Source organism: Cherax quadricarinatus, chromosome 27 (genome assembly GCF_038502225.1).
Source record: "Cherax quadricarinatus isolate ZL_2023a chromosome 27, ASM3850222v1, whole genome shotgun sequence".
Lineage (NCBI taxonomy): Eukaryota > Metazoa > Arthropoda > Malacostraca > Decapoda > Parastacidae > Cherax > Cherax quadricarinatus.
The window spans coordinates 17140019-17167396 of NC_091318.1; the positions used below are offsets into that span (position 1 = coordinate 17140019).

Consider the following 27378-nt stretch of genomic DNA (forward strand, 5'->3'; position numbering starts at 1 on the left):
GAAACAGGACCTGCTGACCTACAACAGAAATAAGCTATATCAGAAGTCTTTTTTTCAGGTAGTGGGTGGGTCGAGCAGGTGGTGTAGGTGGGTCGATCAGGTGATGTAGGTGGGTCGAGCAGGTGGTGTAGGTGGGTCTATCAGGTGATGTAGGTGGGTCGAGCAGATGGTGTAGGTGAGTAGAGCAGGTGGTGTAGGTGGGTGGAGCAGGGGGGTCGAGCAGGTGGTGTAGGTGGGTGGAGCAGGTGGGGGACGGGTGGTAAGGGTTTGGGATGGGATGGTTGAGGGTGTAGTCCCCCAGGATAGCAGAGCTTGGAGTGAGGTGTGGCGGGTGGCAGCCGCAGGAAGACCCAGCCAGGAGTGAGTGTGTGGTCGGCGAAGCAGTGTGCTGGAGGAGTAGAGAGAGTGAGAAAGAGAGAGAGAGAGAAAGAGAGAGCCATGCCTGGAGAGGTCTATTGATCGCGCACGGCAGCCATCAGTGCGCACTGCGGCCGCGCCTGGCTCCCCGCCCACCCCCTAGTTCTAACATGGCGGTCGAGTGTGCGGGCGAGCGGTGGCGGGCTCTATCTAGTGTTAGTTAAGCAGTTTGATGTGCTCTCGGATTACTTACCTGACTCCTCCATCATGCAGAAGGAGAACAGTCACCCACCAGACAACCATCAGTATGTGGGGCCCTACAGACTGGAGAAGACCCTGGGAAAGGGACAGACTGGTAAGTCATCCTCAGACCTACTTCTCAAAACCAACTTTCGGGCGGGAGCTCCAAAGAAAACGAACTCCACTGTTTTGTTTTTACGCTAATCTAAGATGACAGTTATATCTCGCTTCTTATTCAGAGAAATGTGAATCGACGTTTGGGCGAAACTTTCCAGGGTGTGTGTTGTTGGAAGTAATGTTATTAATTGTGAGCGTGAGAGAGGTGATGGCCCATCACTGGTAGTAGTGAGACACTTGAAGGAGTGTGTATAGTATTTGTAAGTATGTTTGGGTGTGGTTGCAGGGTGCCACTATGGAAGCTGCTCATTATAATCTTGCCAAGCGGAGATAAATGTCAGAGGAGCCTGAGCAGCATTGCAAACACCTGTCAGTTATGCAGGGGCAGGTCATTTGTTGGGCTTTACAGTGACGGTCAAAACACTGGTTATATGGAGAGCTGCCATAAATCATGCCTGGCTAGCAGCTGCTTATGTAAATACTAACATGTAACCTGTCGCCACACAACGCTGTATATACGTCGAAAGAGGCGTATATATCTGTATATACACCCAGAATTTGGTTTAAACCTATTTTAGAGACTAATGTATGCAGCCTTAATGACCCACGTGCAGTCGATAAACTCTAAACTCTGAGAAAGTAACTGTAGACGTTACTTGACCCACCACGTTTGAAAGTGGTTTTAGCGTCCTCTGGCATATTTGTTACTTTAGCTATAATATGTGTATAAATAACAGAACTGGTGTTATATTATGGAGAAATATATAAATTATTATTATTTTAAATCAAACTTGCTCTCTAAACAGCATTTTAAAAGGAAAAATTGGACAAACTCTTAATGGCATCAAGCACGTAATGCTGGCCTTGTTTATCTCCCACTCTTGGGCACTTTCCGCATCTCCTCACGTAGGATCTCCCACGACTGCCTACCACTGGCGCTCCCTGAGGAGGCAGTTGCTGCAGGGTAAAGCAGGGTGTGGAATCTCACTCTGCTACCTCCAGGAACTTCTTGCTGCAGCAGCAGTAGCAGCAGCACACGCCGACACCACCTTCTGTGGTCACCTCACACTGTCAGTCTGACTGAGACAAGGAGCAACCTCGTTATGTTCACTGAGTCAGCATCACCGACCTGCAGGAGAGAATCGGCAGCTTGAGCCAAGACGACGACTAGTCTTAAAATGTGACCTGCACTGTAGCGTAAGTATTGTTAGGAATGGTGAGCAAGACTCGGCCAAGGATTTGGAACAATGCAGTAACGAAGAGAGTGAAATTTAAAACCTACACAATAACGAAAGAATTGTATATTTACAATAATGACAAGAATATCAGAAGAATCAAGTCATGTGACCTGAATAGTAGCTACAGTATGATATTTAGAATCTATGATGATGGCTGATGACTTTATAAATTTATCAAAAACCTGGGACCTGAACAACAGCATAACTGCGGTAACAGAACCTTTGACTGCATACATTTGGCACTGACATACCCCTCAAGGCAGGTTCAATGACGCTGGTGAGGGGCTCTTGATCTATGGAATTGGATCTGTGCTCCGGTTCCTTGAATTGAGCCTGAATACCTTCCATCCCCCCCCCCCACGTGCGCTGTATAATCCTACGGGTTTAGCGCTCCCCATAATAATAATGGCGCTGACATATGTTCGCTTAGTTGTAAACAGATGTGCCTGGTGTTAGCTTGCTGCGTTGAGTCGCATCCTGGGGAGAGGGAATATATGCGTTGACCGTATGGGAAATATGCGCGAATAACCCACATTCAATAGCATACACAAAACATGAATATTTTCGGTCTAACTAGACCCTCGTCAGAAGGGTTTCAACTTAAACCGAAAAATATTCGTATTTTTATATACAATTGTTGCTATATTCTTTATAAATAAATACAAAAATATATATAATACACACACACACTCGCGTGCACACAGTTATTTAATATCGAGTTCGAGGCTTTGAAACGAAGTACGATAACAACTCTTTGCCTTCAAATTTGAACTGAGAGAGAGTAAAAAAGGAAGGACAGGAGGAGAGGAATTGAGAGGCTAGGAGAGGAGGGGTAGGGTGGTAGATAAATGGATGGATGGTAGGAGAGATGTGGTGTTGAAGTGAAGGTTGTTCTGGAAGCAGAGGCAGGTGACTCAGCGTGAGGGAGGGAGGCTGGCACTGTGACCACAACACTGGCACTGTACACAGTTTTAGGCCTCCACACCCACCAACACCTTCCATCCCGTCGGCAGAACCTGAGCTGGCACAAGTTCAGCTGCTTCCAAGATGATGTTATTCTCCCAGAGGTGTAGCACATGATGTGTTGCAACAATGTGAATGATGTTGCTCGTATCACTGACTCAGACGACGGGGAAACACAGCTTAGAACACTTCTGGACAATAACTCCGGTGGGTTATTAATCCACGGGAATTTAAGAAATCTCACCACGATGGCTTAGTTTCGTTGGAGTCTTACAGCCCTCTTCCCTGTGACACCATCGTCAAAAGTCGATTAACACCCAGGTACCTATTTACTCTTAGGTGAACAGAGGACGTAGGGGTGAAAAGACGTCCCTACATCTTTACATGTCCATATTCGAACCCGGGTCCTTTCGGTTGTGAGCTGAACTCTTATGTACTATTTAAAACTTACGGTAGATATATAAAACGATACCTTTATCTGATGACCCACTCACCCACACACACGCACACACATGGGTATAAATGCACAAACAATTATTACTGGCAGTGTATTTCTGTATGAAAACTTATTCTTTACTGAAAATATTTCTGATTATTTCACGAAGAAATGAGGTCTCGTAGGGCAGCGGTAGAGCGATCGCCTCAACCGAAGGGAAGCAGGTTAGAATCCTTGGCAAAACACTGTGTATGGGTAAATATCCTTACACCTGCTGCCACCGTCCGCCTAGTAGTAAATATATACATAAGAGTTAGTCGGCTGTTGTGTAATGATGGGGCCCAGTGCCAGGACTCATTATGTGCCTCTGTAATAATTTCACTGCCGTACTCCACACTAGCTGTTGTGGAGTACATCCTGGGAAAGAGGACCTGAGGACTCCAACGTATAAGTCACACTGCTTGGTACTGTTAAGTCTCCAGGGTTAATAATCCCAGGAACGTCTTCTTGGGCAACAGTTTCTGTATAATACAATGCCGTCTTCTGATGTAATACTACCGATGTTCCTACACGTAAACAATCGTTACTTCAACTTTTTTGTTAATCATCTTGCAGTGAAAACAGCCATGATTGTATGTAGGCAGTTTAGTACCTGTTAGGACACTGTTGGGCACTGTATTAAAATGCTGATAAACACTGTACTCGCAGAATTGTGACTGCAGGGTTGGTCCTCAGCCCCTGACTCAGCCTCGCTACACATAATCAACTGGCATGAATTTTAGTCTCCTGATTTCTAGACTTACTTATTTAACCTTTATTTTAGCTTCAGTTTTTGCCTTATTCTGGTTTCCCTTGTGTCAGACACAGTATCCACCCTGATTATTCTGAGAATCTTGCACGTCCTAATCATGTCTCCCCTGATGTTGTTGGATTCACTTCCCTCATTTTGTTCTCATAGTAAATCTTCCCTTAGTTTATAAACAAGAATAATTGTAAACTTCAAGATATTCTGGAACATCTGCAGGTGATTAACCAGGTGTATACTCTATGCTCGTTCAGCACAAAGAAGAATGAGAGTCGCAATACCATGACTGTAACAATTCACAAATAGTCCTCAGTTTCTCGACTCTGAAATCTCCACTCTTCGCAGCTCGTTCTCTCGCCAAGGTTATCCTTCAAATTTCATAAACTCTGTTTACTCTCATACAAAACGGATTCTTCATTTTCTGTGCCTTCCATGCATTTCCAATCTTCAGAATATTAGCAATACTCTCTGCCCTTTAGATACCAAACTTTTTCGTCAGACTGATGCCCTTCGTGGTCATCTAATCTCCTGTCACTGATGCTTCTGATGTCTGAAATGCATGTTGGCTGTCATGTTATAAATCACAACTATCCTGTTACCAGGTCTTCTACTAAAACTCAGTCCTTCTAGCCTACACAGATGCCATCTTGTCGAATTAGCCCACATACATAGCGTTCCTATCATGAATCTTAGTCCTGGCTGTGCTTTTGTAGACTCCTACCTTTCTCAGTAAATTGTCATATGCTCTAATCTCCAGAACACTCTTGACTTAACCTTTACCTCCTCTCCTTTCATCTTGCCTTTGCCTTTCCTGTCTTCTGACTTTCCTCTTTTTTGCTTCCTTTTCTTTCCTAGCTTGGGCCAGTTAGCGTACTGCAGTGTTCCTCTGCACCTTGAGAACTGGTGTGAGAGTGTTAAGCTATTTTTATCTCCACCACCTTAAGATATAATTTTCTCTCATTACTCCATCACTAGTACTGACTAGCGTGGGCCAGGAGGCTTCCTTTCCTAAGTTCGGATTATTTGTGAATCGTCCAGCATTTTTTAAGGTAGGTCTGAAGTGTCGTATGTAGTTATAAATGAAGCTTCGTTTAGGCTCGCCAGAGCAATTTTTAGGTTTGTCATCCTTTCATGTAGTGTTGATGCTCTACAGTTAATGTGTTCCTTAGCTAGGCGGTCCATGTTATATTACTCTGTAGATCGTTTTTACTTTTCAGAAATTTAAAGTATTCCTCCCGGGTCTTCTCTCCAATTGTTGGAGTTGAATAACAGTAGGTATTTGTGTGACCACACTTGCAACAGCTTGTATGACGCTTACTTTAGTATATTCCTGACATGTACTGATGGAATTATTCTCCTCAATTTTGACATCAACAAAAGACGATACAGAAGAATTTATCCTCTGGTTCCAAAACTGAACTTTTGTGACACGGCACATTACTCTTACCCACTTTAGTACCTTCTTCCTTACATTCACTATCTTCTGGTTTTTATATATTCTTTGACTGAGTGAACCATTTTTCCTTTGATGGCTTCCTGTTACACAAGTATCTGGCTTACTCTCTAGTGAGGTATAGAAGACTTTCCTGCGGTACACGAATATACAATCAACCGGCAGGTTCATGAAGTCACATCAATTTTTCATTACGAAACTCTTTATAAACGCTGAACTATTTTGATTCTGACTATATTTTCCGACACATTACATTATTATTTTTTAACACACCAGCAGGTTCCCATCCAGGTAGGATGACCTTCCTGCCAAAGGCGCGCCGACGTTACAGTTTAGATGTTTCTCCAAACTGCAAATATCCCCACCCCTCCTTCAGTGCAGGCACTGTACTTTCCACCTCCAGGACTTAAGTCCAGCTAACCGGTTTCCCTGGTGCTAGGTCTTCCGCTATACTTCCCTCTAGCTTTACATTTGACTTACTAGCTGGTTGTGCTGCTTGCCCAGGATATCTGTTGCTGTTGGGTGGTGAGTTGTATATTGCTGGCAGTTACCTTAGATTTCTGAATGTTAATACTCCTGCAGTTCAACCCTTCAACTCATCATTGTTGAGGGTGTTTATTTCGTTAAATCTTCATTGATTTTCCATCACTAGTGCAACTCCTCGTCAATCTCTCTTATTATGTTATATTCTTCCAGTTATAAATCCAATAAATTCTCCCTCTGTAATAGCTGCAGTGACAGGTTTTCTTTTTTATTTATTTTTTTAATTTTTATATTAGGTACATTGCTCTTGTGTGAGACGACAACCACACTTGTGTACCTAAGTCTTGTGTGAGACGACAACCACACTTGTGTACCTAAGTCTTGTGTGAGACGACAACCACACTTGTGTACCTAAGTCTTGTGTGAGACGACAACCACACTTGTGTACCTAAGTCTTGTGTGAGACGACAACCACACTTGTGTACCTAAGTCTTGCCCTCATTTTTCCATTATTTTTGCTACACAACTGTCTATTGTTAATTATGTCCTGCTATTGTACATTCATCTCCAGAGAAGGAAGGACATACAGAGTTGGCCAGTTTCGCGAAAGTCGTAAAAGTGTATTAGGTGTAGGGATTACTGGGAGTACTGGGTGTATTGGGGCGCAGTGGTGGAAGTGGGATGGAGTTGTGTGATGGGGGATGTAAGGTTGGCGTTGTGAAAGTGTTTGGTACAATTGGTTGAAATGAAGAGGATAGTGTGGGGATGGGTTATGGGTGGTTGTTTTCGCCTGGATGGATGGAGGAAGTGGATGAGTGTTAAGCAGGTGATGGTAACTGGTAGGGAGTGTTAAGCAGGTGATGGTAACTGGTAGGGAGTGTTAAGCAGGTACGGTGGTAACTGCTGAAGAGTGTTGAGCAAGAAATATTTTGAAACATTTTATTATGGATAAAACGGCCGAAATTAGAGTTACTGTTGAAAATGGAAAGACTGAGCGAGGGAAGAGATGTTAGTGCTTGATGAGTGTGCTGGGTGACCACAGGTCTGGGTGGAGCCTCCAGGGTGACCACAGGTCTGGGTGGAGCCTCCAGGGTGACCACAGGTCTGGGTGGAGCCTCCAGGGTGACCACAGGTCTGGGTGGAGCCTCCAGGGTGACCACAGGTCTGGGTGGAGCCTCCAGGGTGACCACAGGTCTGGATGGAGCCTCCAGGGTGACCACAGGTCTGGGTGGAGCCTCCAGGGTGACCACAGGTCTGGATGGAGCCTCCAGGGTGACCACAGGTCTGGGTGGAGCCTCCAGGGTGACCACAGGTCTGGATGGAGCCTCCAGGGTGACCACAGGTCTGGGTGGAGCCTCCAGGGTGACCACAGGTCTGGGTGGAGCCTCCAGGGTGACCACAGGTCTGGGTGGAGCCTCCAGGGTGACCACAGGTCTGGGTGGAGCCTCCAGGGTGACCACAGGTCTGGGTGGAGCCTCCAGGGTGACCACAGGTCTGGGTGGAGCCTCCAGGGTGACCACAGGTCTGGATGGAGCCTCCAGGGTGACCACAGGTCTGGGTGGAGCCTCCAGGGTGACCACAGGTCTGGATGGAGCCTCCAGGGTGACCACAGGTCTGGGTGGAGCCTCCAGGGTGACCACAGGTCTGGGTGGAGCCTCCAGGGTGACCACAGGTCTGGGTGGAGCCTCCAGGGTGACCACAGGTCTGGGTGGAGCCTCCAGGGTGACCACAGGTCTGGGTGGAGCCTCCAGGGTGACCACAGGTCTGGGTGGAGCCTCCAGGGTGACCACAGGTCTGGATGGAGCCTCCAGGGTGACCACAGGTCTGGGTGGAGCCTCCAGGGTGACCACAGGTCTGGGTGGAGCCTCCAGGGTGACCACAGGTCTGGATGGAGCCTCCAGGGTGACCACAGGTCTGGGTGGAGCCTCCAGGGTGACCACAGGTCTGGATGGAGCCTCCAGGGTGACCACAGGTCTGGGTGGAGCCTCCAGGGTGACCACAGGTCTGGATGGAGCCTCCAGGGTGACCACAGGTCTGGTTGGAGCCTCCAGGGTGACCACAGGTCTGGGTGGAGCCTCCAGGGTGACCACAGGTCTGGATGGAGCCTCCAGGGTGACCACAGGTCTGGGTGGAGCCTCCAGGGTGACCACAGGTCTGGATGGAGCCTCCAGGGTGACCACAGGTCTGGGTGGAGCCTCCAGGGTGACCACAGGTCTGGATGGAGCCTCCAGGGTGACCACAGGTCTGGGTGGAGCCTCCAGGGTGACCACAGGTCTGGGTGGAGCCTCCAGGGTGACCACAGGTCTGGGTGGAGCCTCCAGGGTGACCACAGGTCTGGGTGGAGCCTCCAGGGTGACCACAGGTCTGGGTGGAGCCTCCAGGGTGACCACAGGTCTGGATGGAGCCTCCAGGGTGACCACAGGTCTGGGTGGAGCCTCCAGGGTGACCACAGGACTGGATGGAGCCTCCAGGGTGACCACAGGTCTGGTTGGAGCCTCCAGGGTGACCACAGGTCTGGATGGAGCCTCCAGGGTGACCACAGGTCTGGGTGGAGCCTCCAGGGTGACCACAGGTCTGGGTGGAGCCTCCAGGGTGACCACAGGTCTGGGTGGAGCCTGGTGGGGGACCACAGGTCTGGGTGGAGCCTCCAGGGTGACCACAGTTCTGGATGGAGCCTCCAGGGTGACCACAGTTCTGGGTGGAGCCTCCAGGGTGACCACAGGTCTGGGTGGAGCCTCCAGGGTGACCACAGGTCTGGGTGGAGCCTAAACGGTGACCACAGGTCTGGGTGGAGCCTCCAGGGTGACCACAGGTCTGGGTGGAGCCTCCAGGGTGACCACAGGTCTGGATGGAGCCTCCAGGGTGACCACAGGTGTGGGTGGAGCCTCCACGGTGACCACAGGTCTGGGTGGAGCCTCCAGGGTGACCACAGGTCTGGGTGGAGCCTTTAGGGGGACCACAGGTCTGGGTGGAGCCTCCAGGGTGACCACAGGTCTGGATGGAGCCTCCAGGGTGACCACATTTCTGGATGGAGCCTCCAGGGTGACCACAGGTCTGGGTGGAGCCTCCAGGGTGACCAAAGGTCTGGTTGGAGCCTCCAGGGTGACCACAGGTCTGGATGGAGCCTCCAGGGTGACCACAGGTCTGGGTGGAGCCTCCAGGGTGACCACAGGTCTGGGTGGAGCCTTTAGGGGGACCACAGGTCTGGGTGGAGCCTCCAGGGTGACCACAGGTCTGGATGGAGCCTCCAGGGTGACCACATTTCTGGATGGAGCCTCCAGGGTGACCACAGGTCTGGGTGGAGCCTCCAGGGTGACCAAAGGTCTGGTTGGAGCCTCCAGGGTGACCACAGGTCTGGATGGAGCCTCCAGGGTGACCACAGGTCTGGGTGGAGCCTCCAGGGTGACCACAGGTCTGGGTGGAGCCTCCAGGGTGACCACAGGTCTGGGTGGAGCCTTTAGGGGGACCACAGGTCTGGGTGGAGCCTCCAGGGTGACCAAAGGTCTGGATGGAGCCTCCAGGGTGACCACAGTTCTGGGTGGAGCCTCCAGGGTGACCACAGGCCTGGGTGGAGCCTCCAGGGTGACCACAGGTCTGGGTGGAGCCTTTAGGGGGACCACAGGTCTGGGTGGAGCCTCCAGGGTGACCACAGGTCTGGATGGAGCCTCCAGGGTGACCACAGTTCTGGGTGGAGCCTCCAGGGTGACCACAGGTCTGGGTGGAACCTCCAGAGTGACCACAGGTCTGGGTGGAGCCTCCAGGGTGGCCATAGGTCTGGGTGGAGCCTCCAGGGTGACCACAGGTCTGGGTGGAGCCTCCAGGGTGGCCATAGGTCTGGGTGGAGAGTCCAGGGTGACCACAGGTCTGGGGGGCCTCTAGGGTGACCACAGGTCTGGGTGGAGCCTCCAGGGTGACCATAGGTCTGGGTGGAGCCTCCAGGGTGGCCATAGGTCTGAGTGGAGCCTCCAGGGTGACCATAGGCATGGGTGGAGCCTCCAGGGTGACCATAGGTCTGGGTTGAGCCTCCAGGGTGACCATAGGTATGGGTGGAGTCTCCAGGGTGACCATAGGTATGGGTGGAGCCTCCAGGGCGACCACAGGTCTGGGTGGAGCTTCCAGGGTGACCATAGAACTGAGTGGAGTCTCCAGGGTGACCACAGTTCTGGGTGTAGCCTCCAGGGTGACCACAGGTCTGGGTGGGGCCTAGAGGGTGCTACAGGTCTGGTTGGAGCCTTCAGGGTGACCACAGGTCTGGGTGGAGCCTCCAGGGTGACCACAGGTCTGGGTGGGACCTAGAGGGTGCTACAGGTCTGGGTGGAGCCTCCAGGGTGACCACAGGTCTGGGTGGAGCCTCCAAGGTGACCACAGGTCTGGGTGGAGCCTCTGGGGTTCCACAGGTCTGGGTGGAGCCTTCAGAGTGCCACAGGTCTGGGTGGAGCCTCCAGGGTGACTACAGGTCTGGGTGGAGCCTCCAGGGATACTACATGTCTGGGTGGAGCCTCCAAGGTGACCAGAGGTTTGGGTGGAGCCTCCATGTTGCTACAAGTCTGAGTGGAGTCTCCAGGGTGCCACTGGGTATCATTGTCTCCAGAGACTAGGGCGGTTCCCTGGTATTGGCTTCCTTTGTGCCTTTCACTTCTCCTTTGCTGAATGTGTTCGAGTGACCTCTCTACTCTTGTTCCTTGTTCGTTTCTCTCTCACTTGTTCCCTCTCTGGGGTCACTTCACACTGGGTGTGGGGGTCTCTGATCCATGACACTGGGTCATCACTTGGTATAATACTCTGCCACTGGATATTTGTTGATTTTTGGGGACACTCACATTGGCAGGACAGTTGGAGGGAGCTCCAATCAGTGTCAGTGTTCCCACCAGAGTTATTGTTCCCACCAGTGTCAGTGTTCCCAACAGTGTTATTGTTCCCACCAGTGTCAGTGTTCCCACCAGTGTCAGTGTTCCCACCAGTGTCAGTGTTCCCACCAGAGTTATTGTTCCCACCAGTGTCAGTGTTCCCACCAGAGTTATTGTTCCCAGCAGTGTCAGTGTTCCCAACAGTGTTATTGTTCCCAGCAGTGTCAGTGTTCCCAACAGTGTTATTGTTCCCACCAGTGTCAGTGTTCCCCACAGTGTTATTGTTCCCACCAGTGTCAGTGTTCCCAACAGTGTTATTGTTCCCACCAGTGTCAGTGTTCCCAACAGTGTTAGTGTTCCCACCAGTGTCAGTGTTCCCACCAGTGTCAGTGTTCCTACCAGTGTCAGTGTTCCCACCAGTGTTAGTGTTTCCACCAGTGTCAGTGTTCCCACCAGTGTCAGTGTTCCCACTAGTGTCAGTGTTCACACCAGTGTTATTGTTCCCACCAGTGTCAGTGTTCCCACTTGTGTCAGTGTTCCCACCAGTGTCAGTGTTCCCACCAGTTTCAGTGTTCCCACCAGTGTCAGTGTTTCCACCAGTGTTATTGTTCCCACCAGTGTCAGTGTTCCCACCAGTGTCAGTGTTCCCACCAGTGTCAGTGTTCTCCCCAGTGTTAGTTTTCCCACCAGTGTCAGTGTTCCCAACAGTGTTAGTTTTCCCACCAGTGTCAGTGTTCCCACCAGTGTTACTGTTCCCACCAGTGTCAGTGTTCCCAACAGTGTTAGTGTTCCCACAAGTGTCAGTGTTCCCAACAGTGTTAGTGTTCCCACCAGTGTTAGTGTTCCCACCAGTGTCAGTGTTCCCAACAGTGTCAGTGTTCCCACCAGTGTCAGTGTTCCCACCAGTGTCAGTGTTCCCACCAGTGTCAGTGTTCCCACCAGTGTCAGTGTTCCCAACAGTGTTAGTGTTCCCACCAGTGTCATTGTTCCCAACAGTGTTAGTGTTCTCACCAGTGTCAGTATTCCCACCAGTGTCAGTGTTCCCACCAGTGTCAGTGTTCCCACCAGTGTCAGTGTTCCCAACAGTGTTAGTGTTCCCACCAGTGTCATTGTTCCCAACAGTGTCAGTGTTCCCACCAGTGTCAGTGTTCCCACCAGTGTCAGTGTTCCCACCAGTGTCAGTGTTCCCACCAGTGTTAGTTTTCCCACCAGTGTCAGTGTTCCCAACAGTGTTATTGTTCCTACCAGTGTCAGTGTTCCCACCAGTGTTATTGTTCCTGCCAGTGTCTGTGTTCCCACCAGTGTTATTGTTCCTGCCAGTGTCTGTGTTCCCACCAGTGTCAGTGTTCCCACCAGTGTTATTGTTCCTGCCAGTGTCTGTGTTCCCACCAGTGTCAGTGTTCCCACCAGTGTCAGTGTTCCCACCAGTGTTAACGTTCCCACCAGTGTTAGTGTTCCGACCAGTGTCAGTGTTTCCACCAGTGTCAGTGTTCCCTCCAGTGTCAGTGTTCCCACCAGTGTTATTGTTCCCACCAGTGTCAGTGTTCCCACCAGTGTTATTGTTCCCACCAGTGTCATTGTTCCCACCAGTGTTAGTGTTCCCACCAGTGTTATTGTTCGCATCAGTGTCAGTGTTCCCACCAGTGTTAGTGTTCCCACCAGTGTTATTTTTCCTCCCAGTGTCAGTGTTCCCACCAGTGTCAGTGTTCCTACCAGTGTCACTCTTCCCACTTAGTGTTCGCACCAGTGTCAATGTTCCCACCAGTGTCAGTGTTCCCACCAGTTTTAGTGTTCCCACCAGTGTTTTTGTTCCCACCAGTGTCAGTGTTCCCACCAGTGTCAGTGTTCCTACCAGTGTTAGTGTTTCCACCAGTGTTATTGTTCCCACCAGTGTCAATGTTCCCACCAGTGTCAGTGTTCTCACCAGTGTCAGTGTTTCCACTAGCGTTAGTGTTACCACCAGTGTTAGTGTTCCCACCAGTGTCAATGTTCCCACCAGTGTCAGTGTTCCCACCAGTGTCAGTGTTCCCTCTAGCGTCAGTGTGCCCACCAGTGTTAGTGTTCCCACCAGTGTCAGTGTTCCCACCAGTGTCAGTGTTCCCACTAGCGTCAGTGTTCCCACCAGTGTCAGTGTTCCCACCAGTGTCAGTGTTCCCACCAGTGTCAGTGTTCCCACTAGCGTCAGTGTTCCCACCATTGTCAGTGTTCCCACCAGTGTCAGTGTTCCCACTAGCGTCAGTGTTCCCACCGGTGTTAGTATTCCCACCAGTTTTAGTGTTCCCACCAGTGTCAGTGTTCCCACCAGTGTCAGTGTTCCCACCAGTGTTAGTGTTCCCACCAGTGTTAGTGTTCCCACCAGTGTCAATGTTCCCACCAGTGTCAGTGTTCCCACCAGTGTCAGTGTTCCCACCAGTGTCAGTGTTCCCACTAGCGTCAGTGTTCCCACCGGTGTTAGTGTTCCCACCAGTTTTAGTGTTCCCACCAGTGTCAGTGTTCCCACCAGTGTCAGTGTTCCCACCAGTGTCAGTGTTCCCACTAGCGTCAGTGTTCCCACCGGTGTTAGTGTTCCCACCAGTTTTAGTGTTCCCACCAGTTTTAGTGTTCCCACCAGTTTTAGTGTTCCCACCGGTGTTAGTGTTCACACTAGCGTCAGTGTTCCCACCGGTGTTAGTGTTCCCACCAGTGTCAGTGTTCCCACTAGCGTCAATGTTCCCACCAATGTCAGTGTTCCCACCAGTGTCAATGTTCCCACCAGTGTCAGTGTTCCCACCAGTGTCAGTGTTCCCACTAGCGTCAGTGTTCCCACCGGTGTCAGTGTTCCCACCAGTTTTAGTGTTCCCACCAGTGTCAGTGTTCCCACCAGTGTCAGTGTTTTCACCAGTGTCAGTGTTCCCACTAGCGTCAGTGTTCCCACCAGTGTCAGTGTTCCCACCAGTTTTAGTGTTCCCACCAGTTTTAGTGTTCCCACCAGTTTTAGTGTTCCCACCAGTTTTAGTGTTCCCATCAGTTTTAGTGTTCCCACCGGTGTTAGTGTTCCCACCAGTTTTAGTGTTCCCACCGGTGTTAGTGTTCCCACCAGTTTTAGTGTTCCTACCAGTGTCAGTGTTCCCACCAGTTTTAGTTTTCCCACCAGTTTTAGTGTTCCCACCAGTTTTAGTGTTCCCACCGGTGTTAGTGTTCCCACCAGTTTTAGTGTTCCCACCGGTGTTAGTGTTCCCACCAGTTTTAGTGTTCCCACCGGTGTTAGTGTTCCCACCGGTGTTAGTGTTCCCACCAGTTTTAGTGTTCCCACCGGTGTTAGTGTTCCCACCAGTTTTAGTGTTCACACCGGTGTTAGTGTTCCCACCAGTTTTAGTGTTCCCACCAGTTTTAGTGTTCCCACCGGTGTTAGTGTTCCCACCAGTGTTAGTGTTCCCACCAGTGTTATTGTTTCCACCGGTGTTAGTGTTCCCACCAGTTTTTGTGTTCCCACCAGTGTCAGTGTTCCCACCAGTGTTAGTGTTTCCACCAGTGTTAGTATTCCCACCAGTTTTAGTGTTCCACCAGTGTCAGTGTTCCCACCAGTGTTAGTGTTTCCACAGGTGTTAGTGTTCCCACCAGTGTTAGTGTTTCCACCGGTTTTAGTGTTCCCATTAGTGTTAGTGTTCCCACCAGTGTTAGTGTTTCCACCAGTGTTAGTGTTCCGACCAGTTTTAGTGTTCCCACCAGTGTCAGTGTTCCCACCAGTGTTAGTGTTCCCACCAGTGTTAGTGTTTCCACCAGTGTTAGTGTTCCCACCAGTTTTAGTGTTCCCACCGGTGTTAGTGTTCACACTAGCGTCAGTGTTCCCACCGGTGTTAGTGTTCCCACCAGTGTCAGTGTTCCCACTAGCGTCAATGTTCCCACCAATGTCAGTGTTCCCACCAGTGTCAATGTTCCCACCAGTGTCAGTGTTCCCACCAGTGTCAGTGTTCCCACTAGCGTCAGTGTTCCCACCGGTGTCAGTGTTCCCACCAGTTTTAGTGTTCCCACCAGTGTCAGTGTTCCCACCAGTGTCAGTGTTTCCACCAGTGTCAGTGTTCCCACTAGCGTCAGTGTTCCCACCAGTGTCAGTGTTCCCACCAGTTTTAGTGTTCCCACCAGTTTTAGTGTTCCCACCAGTTTTAGTGTTCCCACCAGTTTTAGTGTTCCCATCAGTTTTAGTGTTCCCATCGGTGTCAGTGTTCCCACCAGTTTTAGTGTTCCCACCGGTGTTAGTGTTCCCACCAGTTTTAGTGTTCCTACCAGTGTCAGTGTTCCCACCAGTTTTAGTGTTCCCACCAGTTTTAGTGTTCCCACCAGTTTTAGTGTTCCCACCGGTGTTAGTGTTCCCACCAGTTTTAGTGTTCCCACCGGTGTTAGTGTTCCCACCAGTTTTAGTGTTCCCACCGGTGTTAGTGTTCCCACCAGTTTTAGTGTTCACACCGGTGTTAGTGTTCCCACCAGTTTTAGTGTTCCCACCAGTTTTAGTGTTCCCACCGGTGTTAGTGTTCCCACCAGTGTTAGTGTTCCCACCAGTGTTATTGTTTCCACCGGTGTTAGTGTTCCCACCAGTTTTTGTGTTCCCACCAGTGTCAGTGTTCCCACCAGTGTTAGTGTTTCCACCAGTGTTAGTATTCCCACCAGTTTTAGTGTTCCACCAGTGTCAGTGTTCCCACCAGTGTTAGTGTTTCCACAGGTGTTAGTGTTCCCACCAGTGTTAGTGTTTCCACCGGTTTTAGTGTTCCCATTAGTGTTAGTGTTCCCAACAGTGTTAGTGTTTCCACCAGTGTTAGTGTTCCCACCAGTTTTAGTGTTCCCACCAGTGTCAGTGTTCCCACCAGTGTTAGTGTTCCCACCAGTGTTAGTGTTTCCACCAGTGTTAGTGTTCCCACCAGTGTTAGTGTTTCCACCAGTGTTAGTGTTCCCACCAGTGCTAGTGCTCCCACCAGTGTTAGTGTTTCCACCAGTGTTAGTGTTCCCACCAGTGTTAGTGTTCCCTCCAGTTTTAGTGTTCCCACCAGTTTTAGTGTTCCCACCAGTTTTAGTGTTCCCACCAGTGTCAGTGTTCCCACCAGTTTTAGTGTTCCCACCAGTGTCAGTGTTCCTACCAGTTTTAATGTTCCCACCAGTGTCAGTGTTCCCACCAGTTTTAGTGTTCCCACCAGTGTCAGTGTTCCCACCAGTTTTAGTGTTCCCACCAGTGTCAGTGTTCCCACCAGTTTTAGTGTTCCCACCAGTGTCAGTGTTCCCACCAGTTTTAGTGTTCCCACCAGTGTCAGTGTTCCCACCAGTTTTAGTGTTCCCACCCGTGTCAGTGTTCCCACCAGTTTTAGTGTTCCCACCAGTGTCAGTGTTCCCACCAGTTTTAGTGTTCCCACCAGTGTCAGTTTTCCCACCAGTTTTAGTGTTCCCACCAGTGTCAGTGTTCCCACCAGTTTTAGTGTTCCCACCAGTGTCAGTGTTCCCACCAGTTTTAGTGTTCCCACCAGTGTCAGTGTTCCCACCAGTGTCAGTGTTCCCACCAGTTTTAGTGTTCCCACCAGTGTCAGTGTTCCCACCAGTTTTAGTGTTCCCACCAGTGTCAGTGTTCCCACCAGTGTCAGTGTTCCCACCAGTTTTAGTGTTCCCACCAGTGTCAGTGTTCCCACCAGTGTCAGTGTTCCCACCAGTTTTAGTGTTCCCACCAGTGTCAGTGTTCCCACCAGTGTCAGTGTTCCCACCAGTGTCAGTGTTCCCACCAGTTTTAGTGTTCCCACCAGTGTCAGTGTTCCCACCAGTGTTAGTGTTCCCACCAGTGTTAGTGTTCCCACCAGTGTTAGTGTTCCCACCAGTGTCAGTGTTCCCACCAGTGTTAGTGTTCCCACCAGTGTTAGTGTTCCCACCAGTGTCAGTGTTCCCACCAGTGTTAGTGTTCCCACCAGTTTTAGTGTTCCCACCAGTGTCAGTGTTCCCACCAGTGTCAGTGTTCCCACCAGTTTTAGTGTTCCCACCAGTGTCAGTGTTCCCACCAGTGTCAGTGTTCCCACCAGTTTTAGTGTTCCCACCAGTGTCAGTGTTCCCACCAGTGTTAGTGTTCCCACCAGTGTTAGTGTTCCCACCAGTGTTAGTGTTCCCACCAGTGTTAGTGTTCCCACCAGTGTTAGTGTTCCCACCAGTGTCAGTGTTCCCACCAGTGTTAGTGTTCCCACCAGTGTTAGTGTTCTTACAACTCTAGATTAACATTAACTGGATTTCAGTTTTTCTGAGTAACCTTGACACTGGTACAACTTTAACCAAGTGTTATTATAAGTGTAACTTAACGGTGGTACAACTTTAACCAGGTGTTACTATAACAGTGTAACTTAACGTTGGTACAACGTTAACCAGATGTTGCTATAACAGTGTAACGACGTTGGTACAATTTAACCAGTTGTTACTATAAAAGTGTAATGACGTTGGTACAACTTTAACCAGGTGTTACTATAACATTGTAACTTGATGTTGGTACAACTTTAACCAGGTGTTACTATAACATTGTAACTTGATGTTGGTACAACTTTAACCAGGTGTTACTATAACATTGTAACTTGATGTTGGTACAACTTTAACCAAGTGTTATTACAAGTGTAACTTAACGGTGGTACAACTTTAACCAGGTATTACTTTATCAGTGTTTAACTTCATGCTGGTACAACTTTAAGATGGTGTTACTTTATCAATGTTTATCGTTGGTACAACTTTAAGCGGGTTCCAATTGGCTTGGTTATAAATTTTGGTTTTGGGGGGGAAGGATGGGGTGGGTGGGGGATGGGAGGGGTTGGTTGGGGAGGGAATGGGTGGGTGGATGTAAGGGGTGAGTGGAGGGAAAGGGTGGGTGGAGGGAAGGGTTGGTGGGAGGCGGGATGTGGTGGGGTGGGGATGGTGTGGGGGAAGTGGTGGGGGGAGGGAAGGCGCGGGTAGCAATTCATGAACGTCTTAACTTACCACTCAAGCGTAAGTCTTGAAGGTGCTCAGTACTGTGTGTAGCCACTCAATCTCAAGCATGTTGAGGTATAAGTTGATTATGAGAGCGAGGGGGACCAACCATAGAGGCTGAGGAGGGACTCATCTCAAGATTACATCTCCATGTCTACTGTCTCTTGAGTGTCATATTCTCCTGTATCAGACATGAAAATGTCTTATCGTTCAAGCGAAATATTGTTTGGTAATAAACATGTCCATTTGATGCACTTGTGTTATGTTCATCAATCCGTCATTGACACGTTATGTTGATGTAATGAAGCACGAGTGTTGATGTTCAACCCAGGTGATGTTAAGTCTTGGTCGTGAACTAAACATTTCTGGTTTGTTACTGGGTGGTACTGGGTATACTGGTCTACAACAGGAGAGTTACTGGGTGGTACTGGGTATACTGGTCTACAACAGGAGAGTTACTGGGTGGTACTGGGTACACTGATCTAGAACAGGAGAGTTACTGGGCGGTACTGGGTACACTGGTCTACAACATGAGTTACTTGGTGGTACTGGGTACACTGGTCTACAAAAGGAGACTTACTGGGTGGTACCGGGTACACTGGTCTACAATATAAGAGTTATTGGGTGGTACCGAGTATACTGGTCTACAAAAGGAGACTTACTGGGTGGTACTGGGAACACTGGTCTACAACATAACAGTTACTGGGTGGTACTGTGTACACTGGTGTACAACATGAGAGTTACTGGGGGGTACTGGGCATACTGGTCTACAACAGGAGAGTTACCGGGTGGTACTGGGTATACTGGTCTACAACAGGAGAGTTACTGGGTGGTACTGGGTACACTGGTCTACAAAAGGAGACTTACTGGGTGGTACTGGGTATACTGGTCTACAACAGGAGAGTTACTGGGTGGTACTGGGTATACTGGTCTACAACAGGAGAGTTACTGGGTGGTACTGGGTACACTGGTCTACAACAGGAGACTTACTGGGTGGTACTGGGTATACTGGTCTACAACAGGAGAGTTACTGGGTGGTACTGGGTATACTGGCCTACAACAGGAGAGGTACTGGGTGGTACTGGGTATACTGGTCTACAACAGGAGACTTACTGGTTGGTACTGGGTACACTGGTCTACAACAGGAGACTTACTGGGTGGTACTGGGTATACTGGTCTACAACAGGAGAGTTACTGGGTGGTACTGGGTATACTGGTCTACAACAGGAGAGGTACTGGGTGGTACTGGGTATACTGGTCTACAACAGGAAAGTTACTGGGTGGTACTGGGTACACTGGTCTACAACAAGAGACTTACTGGGTGGTACTGGGTATACTGGTCTACAACAGGAGAGTTACTGGGTATACTGGCCTACAACAGGAGAGTTACTGGATGGTACTGGATACACTGGTCTACAACAGGAGAGTTACTGGGTACCCTGGTCTACAACAGGAGAGTTACTTGGTGGTACTGGGTACCCTGGTCCACAACAGGAGAGTTACTGGGTGGTACTGGGTACTCTGGTCTACAACAGGAGAGTTACTGGGTGGTGCTGGGTACACTGGTCTATAACAGGAGAGTTGCTGGGTGGTACTGGGTACACTGGTCTACAACAGGAGAGTTACTGGGTGATACTGGATACACTGCTCTACAACATGACAGTTACTGGGTGGTGCTGGGTACACTGGTCTACAACACGAGAGTTACTGGGTGGTACTGGGTCCACTGGTCTACAAAATGAGAGTTACTGGGTGGTACTAGGTACACTGGTCTACAACAGGAGAGTTACTGGATGGTACTGGGTACACTGGTCTACAACAGAAGAGTTACTGGGTGGTACTGGGTACACTGGTCTACAACAGGAGAGTTACTGGATGGTACTGGGTACCCTGGTCTACAACAGGAGAGTTACTGGGTGGTACTGGGTACACTGGTCTACAACAGGAGAGTTACTGGATGGTACTGGATACACTGGTCTACAAGAGGAGAGCTACTGGGTGGTTCTGGGTACACTGGTCTACAACAGGAGTTACTGGGTGGTACTGGGTACACTGGTCTACAACAGGAGAGTTACTGGGTGGTACTGGGTACACTGGTCTACAACAGGAGAGTTACTGGGTGGTACTCGGTACCCTGGTCTACAACAGAAGAGTTACTGGGTGGTGCTGGGTACACTGGTTTACAACAGGAGAGTTGCTGGGTGGTACTGGGTACACTGGTCTACAACAGGAGAGTTACTGGGTGGTTCTGGGTACACTGGTCTACAACATGAGAGTTACTGGGTGGTACTGGGTACACTGGTCTACAACAGAAGAGTTACTGGGTGGTACTGGGTACACTGGTCTACAACAGGAGAGTTACTGGGTGGTACTGTGTCCACTGGTCTACAAAATGAGAGTTACTGGGTGGTACTAGGTACACTGGTCTACAACGGGAGAGTTACTGGATGGTATTGTGTACACTGGTCTACAATAGAAGAGTTACTGGGTGGTACTGGGTACACTGGTCTACAGCAGGAGAATTACTGGGTGGTACTGGGCACACTGGTTTACAACAGGAGACTTACTGGGTGGTACTGGGTATACTGATCTACAATAGGAGAGTTACTGGGTACACTGGTCTACAACAGGAGAGTTACTGGGTGGAGCTGGGTACACTGGTCTACAACAGGAGATTTACTGGATGGTACTGGGTACACTGGTCTACAACAGGAGAGTTACTGGATGGTACTGGATACACTGGTCTACAACAGGAGAGTTACAGGGTGGTACTGGGTACACTGGTCTACAACAGGAGAGTTACTGGATGGTACTGGGTACACTGGTCTACAACAGAAGAGTTACTGGGTGGTTCTGGGTACACTGGTCTACAACAGGAGAATTACTGGGTGGTACTGGGTACACTGGTTTACAAGAGGAGACTTACTGGGTGGCACTGGGTACACTGGTCTACAACAGGAGAGTTACTGGGTGGTACTGGGTACACTGGTCTATAACAGGAGAGTTACTGTGTGGTACTGGGTACACTGGTCTTCAACAGGAGAGTTACTGGGTGGTACTGGGTATACTGGTCTACAACAGGAGAGTTACTGGATGGTACTGGGTACACTGGTCTACAACAGGAGAGTTACTGGGTGGTACTGGGTACACTGGTCTACAACATGAGAGTTACTGGGTGGTACTGGGTATACTCGTCTACAACAGAAGATTTACTGGGTGGTACCGAGTATACTGGTCTACAAAAGGAGACTTACTGGGTGGTACTGGGTACACTGGTCTACAACATAAGAGTTACTGGGTGGTACTGGCTACACTGGTGTACAACATGAGAGTTACTGGGTGGTACTGGGTACCCTGGTCTACAACAGGAGAGTTACTGGGTGGTACTGGGTACACTGGTCTACAACAGGAGACTTACTGGGTGGTACTGGGAATACTGGTCTACAACAGGAGAGTTACTTGGTGGTACTATGTATACTGGTCTACAACAGGAGAGTTACTGGGTGGTACTGGGTACACTGGTCTACAACAGGAGACTTACTGGGTGGTACTGGGTATACTGGTCTACAACAGGAGAGTTACTGGGTGGTACTGGGTATACTGGTCTACAACAGGAGAGTTACTTGGTGGTACTGGGTATACTGGTCTACAACAGGAGAGTTACTGGGTGGTACTGGGTACACTGGTCTACAAGTGGAGACTTACTGGGTGGTACTGGGTATACTGGCCTACAACAGCAGAGTTACTGGGTGGTACTGGGTATACTGGTCTACAACAGGAGAGGTACTGGGTGGAACTGAGTATGCTGGTCTACAAAAGGAGAGTTACTGGGTGGTACTGGGTATACTGGTCTACAACAGGAGAGTTACTGGGTGGTACTGGGTATACTGGTCTACAACAGGAGAGTTACTGGGTGGTGCTGGGTACACTGGTCTACAACAGGAGAGTTACTGGGTGGTACTGGGTACCCTGGTCTACAACAGTAGAGTTACTGGGTGGTACTGGGTACCCTGGTCTACAACAGGAGAGTTACTGGGTGGTACTGGGTACTCTGGTCTACAACAGGAGAGTTACTGGGTGGTGCTGGGTACACTGGTCTACAACAGGAGAGTTGCTGGGTGGTACTGGGTACACTGGTCTACAACAGGAGAGTTACTGGGTGGTACTGGGTACACTGGTCTACAACATGAGAGTTAATGGGTGGTACTAGGTACACTGGTCTACAACAGGAGAGGTACTGGATGGTACTGGGTACACTGGTCTACAACAGAAGAGTTACTGGGTGGTACTGGGTACACTGGTCTACAACAGGAGAGTTACTGGATGGTACTGGGTACCTTGGTCTACAACAGGAGAGTTACTGGGTGGTGCTGGGTACACTGGTCTACAACAGGAGAGTTACTGGGTGGTACTGGGTACACTGGTCTTCAACAGGAGTTACTGGGTTGTACTGGGTACACTGGTCTACAACATGAGAGTTACTGGGTGGTACTGGGTACACTGGTCTACAACAGGAGAGTTACTGGGTGCGCTGGTCTACAACAGGAGAGTTACTGGGTGGTACTGGGTACACTGGTCTACAACAGGAGAGTTACTGGGTGGTACTGGGTCTACTGGTCTACAAAATGAGAGTTACTGGGTGGTACTAGGTACACTGGTCTACAACAGGAGAGTTACTGGGTGGTACTGGGTACACTGGTCTACAACAGGAGAATTACTGGGTGGTACTGGGTACACTGGTCTGCAACAGGAGACTTACTGGGTGGTACTGGGTATACTGATCTACAACAGGAGAGTTACTGTTTACACTGGTCTACAACAGGAGAGTTACTGTGTGGTGCTGCGTACACTGGTCTACAAGAGGAGATTTACTGGATGGTACTGGGTACACTGGTCTACAACAGGAGAGTTACTGGATGGTACTGGATACACTGGTCTACAACAGGAGAGTTACTGGGTGGTACTGGGTACACTAGTCTTGATCAGGATTGTTACTGGGTGGTACTGGGTACACTGGTCTACAACAGGAGAGTTACTGGGTGGTACTGGGTACATTGGTCTACAACATGAGTTACTGGGTGGTACTGGGTACACTGGTCTACAACAGGAGAGTTATTGTGTGTTACTGGGTACACTGGCCTACAACAGGAGAGTTACTGGGTGGTACTGGGTACACTGGTCTACAGAATGAGAGTTACTGGGTGGTACTGGGCACACTGGTCTACAACAGGAGAGTTACTGGATGGTACTGGGTACACTGGTCTACAACAGAAGATTTACTGGGTGGTACTGGGTACTCTGGTCTACAACAGGAGAATTACTGGGTGGTACTGGGTACACTGGTTTACAACAGGAGACTTACTGGGTGGTACTGGGTATACTGATCTACAACAGGAGAGTTACTGGGTGGTACTGGGTACACTGGTTTACAACAGGAGACTTACTGGGTGGTACTGGGTACTCTGGTCTACAACAGTAGAGTTACTGGGTGGTACTGGGTACACTGGTTTACAACAGGAGACTTACTGGGTGGCACTGGTATACTGATCCTGTACAACAGGAGAGTTACTGGGTGGTACTGGGTACACTGGTCTACAACAGGAGAGTTACTGGGTGGTACTGGGTATACTGGTCTACAACAGGAGAGTTACTGGGTGGTACTGGGTATACTGGTCTACAACAGGAGAGTTACTGGGTAGTATTGGGTACACTGGTCTACAACAGGAGAGTTACTGGGTAGTATTGGGTACATTGGTCTACAACAGGAGACATAGTGGTACTAGGTAAACTAGTGTATAACTTTACGTAGTTCTGATTGGTTGCCACTACACTAACAGTTTTTACAGTGTGTGACTGGTTGCCTTTGTTAAAATTGGTTGTTAGACAGTGTGTGATTAGTTGCCTATGTTGCACTCGTTGTGTTACATAGTGCGTGTGTGTGTCATGATCACCGTGCTGGTGGTAGGATAGGATGGTTGGTACAGCAACAAGCTACACATGGTGTCTCCTGGCAGTGCTCGCGTGTTGCACCTCATACACACTTTACACACCGTTCTTATATAAACCTCGGGCAAAAAAAACATTGTGTGTTGCTCTTGTTGTCACTACCGCAGCCAGGTGTTCTCATGACCGCCTTCATGGCTGGGCTCTACAAGACACGGCCACATTCATATATATATATATATATATATATATATATATATATATATATATATATATATATATATATATATATATATTTATATATATATATAAATCCCAAAGTGAGGCAGTTTGGAGATCTTACATGCTGGGCCACATTACAGTGACCTCAGCAACCTATTGTTTTACATTAATAGCGAGTAAATGAAGCCAGTGGTCAGAATTTGCTGTGATTTATAGGCTGTAACTTGGAAGGGAATATAGTTATTTATGTGAACTGTAAGTAATGTATATTCTGTTGTCATGAAATCTATAATGTGAGAGTAAATTGGTATTGATGGTAGCAAATTGTTGAGGTATTTTTAATGGTAGCATTCATGGTATACAATAACAGTCATGGATACAATAAGAGTCATTGTGTACAATAACAGTCATGGTATACAATAAGAGTCATTGTATACAATAACATTCATGGTATACAATAACATTTATGGTATACAATAACATTCATGGATACAATAAGAGTCATTGTGTACAATAACAGTCATGGTATACAATAACATTTATGGTATACAATAACATTCATGGTATACAATAACAGTCATGGATACAATAAGAGTCATTGTATACAATAACATTCATGGTATACAATAACATTTATGGTATACAATAACAGTCATGGATACAATAAGAGTCATTGTGTACAATAACAGTCATGGTATACAATAACATTTATGGTATACAATAACATTCATGGTATACAATAACATTTATGGTATACAATAACAGTCATGGATACAATAAGAGTCATTGTGTACAATAACAGTCATGGTATACAATAACATTTATGGTATACAATAACATTCATGGTATACAATAACAGTCATGGATACAATAAGAGTCATTGTATACAATAACAGTCATGGTATACAATAACATTTATGGTATACAATAACAGTCATGGATACAATAAGAGTCATTGTATACAATAACAGTCATGGTATACAATAACATTCATGGTATACAATAACAGTCATGGATACAATAACAGTCATTGTATACAATAACATTCATGGTATACAGTAACATTTATAGTATAAAATAACATTCATGGTATACAATAACATTCATGGTATACAATAAGTCATGGTATACAATAAGTCATGGTATACAATAAGTCATGGTATACAATAAGTCATGGTATACAATAAGTCATGGTATACAATAAGTCATGGTATACAATAAGTCATGGTATACAATAACATTCATGGTATACAATAACATTCATGGTATACAATAACATTCATGGTATACAATAAGTCATGGTATACAGTAAGTCATGGTATACAATAAGTCATGGTATACAGTAAGTCATGGTATACAATAAGTCATGGTATACAATAAGTCATGGTATACAATAAGTCATGGTATACAATAAGTCATGGTATACAATAAGTCATGGTATACAATAAGTCATGGTATACAATAAGTCATGGTATACAATAAGTCATGGTATACAATAAGTCATGGTATACAATAAGTCATGGTATACAATAACAATAATGACATACAATAATTTGTATGACATGCAGTACCGACAAGTTGAGGAATGAGACACATGTGCAGCACCTGTGTATCTTTATCCTGCGTTATGTGTTGATAAAGAGACCTAGGTGTTGCACATGTATTTCCTTCATCAGGTATTTTAAAACTGGTGTTGATGGCAGTGAATTAATGTCTGACCTTTGTTATTAAAATTCAGTAAAAATGGATTGGTTGTAATGCCTTTAATGAGTTCCTAGAGATTTTCTGCTCCCGGAGCCCGACCATAGACCAGGCTTATAAATATTACAAGTCAAGACTAAAGGTGACCTGTGTGTCTGAAGAAGGTTGTGTGTGAGTGTCCGTCAAGTTAGTGTAAGGGAGACTTGTGTCCAGCAGACTTGCTTCTAGCTTGTTGCTGCATTCCTCACCTGTCATGGTTGTTTGGATTGTGATTGGCCCGTTCACTGCATGGTAGCTGTTGGTGCTACGAGGCGCAGCATACACCAATAATTGGCGGCACTGCACCCAACTATTTGTTGTTGCAGGGTTCGAGCCACAGCTCCTGGTCTCGAAAGATGGTGTAGATAGTGTCGTCTCCTAACGCATCAGCCTCTTCTCCAGTCTGAACTTCCATTGTTTGTACAAAAACATTTAATAGATTGACTTTTTCTTCTTCTTTTTTTTTCTTTTATTCCTCCAAGTTTTCAATTTTATTTTGTTCATAACTCGAGAACTTCTCCAAATTGTCATCACTTGTGTACGGTAACGAGGACCAGATTCTTGGAACAATTGGCATGTTGACACGGCCAGTGTTGTTGAACACATTTCCAACATCCTGGAATGGCTCAGATAACTTGCAGAATCCTCAGTGGTGGAACTTTAAATTTCTAAAGAAGGTAACAAACAACTCACCGAGGGTGGAGAGTGAGGTTCACCAGTGTTGATGCAGATTTAATCATTTAATGTGTAAAATAGTGTGAAAATATTCCCGTTAAATGACGTTAAATAATTTTCGGTATACTTCTTTTAAAAAGCTGTAATGATTAATGTATCTTAGGGTCAAGACAGTGCCTAATATGCCTCGTTTTGTGCGCTAGGAAAGATTTTAATGTGGTAAAATAGTTAAAAACTTGGAATCGTTGTAGTCCGTGCCATAACTAGAGAATGATTCACCTGATAGACTTCAACTTTTTATCATTGTTGTGGTGTCCTGGACACATGACTCTCTCACTGACTGCTGTAAGTCCCAATTGGCCTTTTTTTAATAAATATTGATAATGATTTATAATTCAGTGACTGAAGAACACTGCTTCTCACTGGCTTCAAAATATTATATAGGAAATATTCTGTAATAAACATGATAACATATATATGTACTCAGAGTAGATACAGTTACTGGGAGCGCTTGAAGTTCCTGCACATGTACTCCCTGGAACACAGGCTGGAGAGAAACATAATTATATACACCTGGAAAATCCTAGAGGGACTAGTACCGAACTTGCACACGAAAATCACTCACTACGAAAGCAAAAGACTTGGCAGACGATGCAACATCCCCCCAATGAAAAGCAGGGGTGTCACTAGCACGTTAAGAGACCATACAATAAGTGTCAGGGGCCCGAGACTGTTCAACTGCCTCCCAGCATACATAAAGGGGATCACCAATAGACTCCTGGCAGTCTTCAAGCTGGCACTGGACAAGCACCTAAAGTCGGTACCTGACCAGCCGGGCTGTGGCTCGTACGTTGGATTGCGTGCAGCCAGCAGTAACAGCCTGGTTGACCAGGCTCTGATCCACC

General features: G+C 47.9%; 1 protein-coding gene across 1 annotated transcript in view; it reads left to right on the forward strand.

Annotated features, from left to right (window-relative positions):
* Positions 1–432: 432 nt before the first annotated feature.
* The window catches only part of sff (sugar-free frosting), a gene marked incomplete in the record, with an annotated part of 664763 nt that continues 637817 nt past the window's right edge, over positions 433–27378 (forward strand). The window contains 1 exon segment of the mRNA XM_070089050.1: positions 433–712. Coding sequence (XP_069945151.1) covers positions 625–712 — 88 coding nt within the window.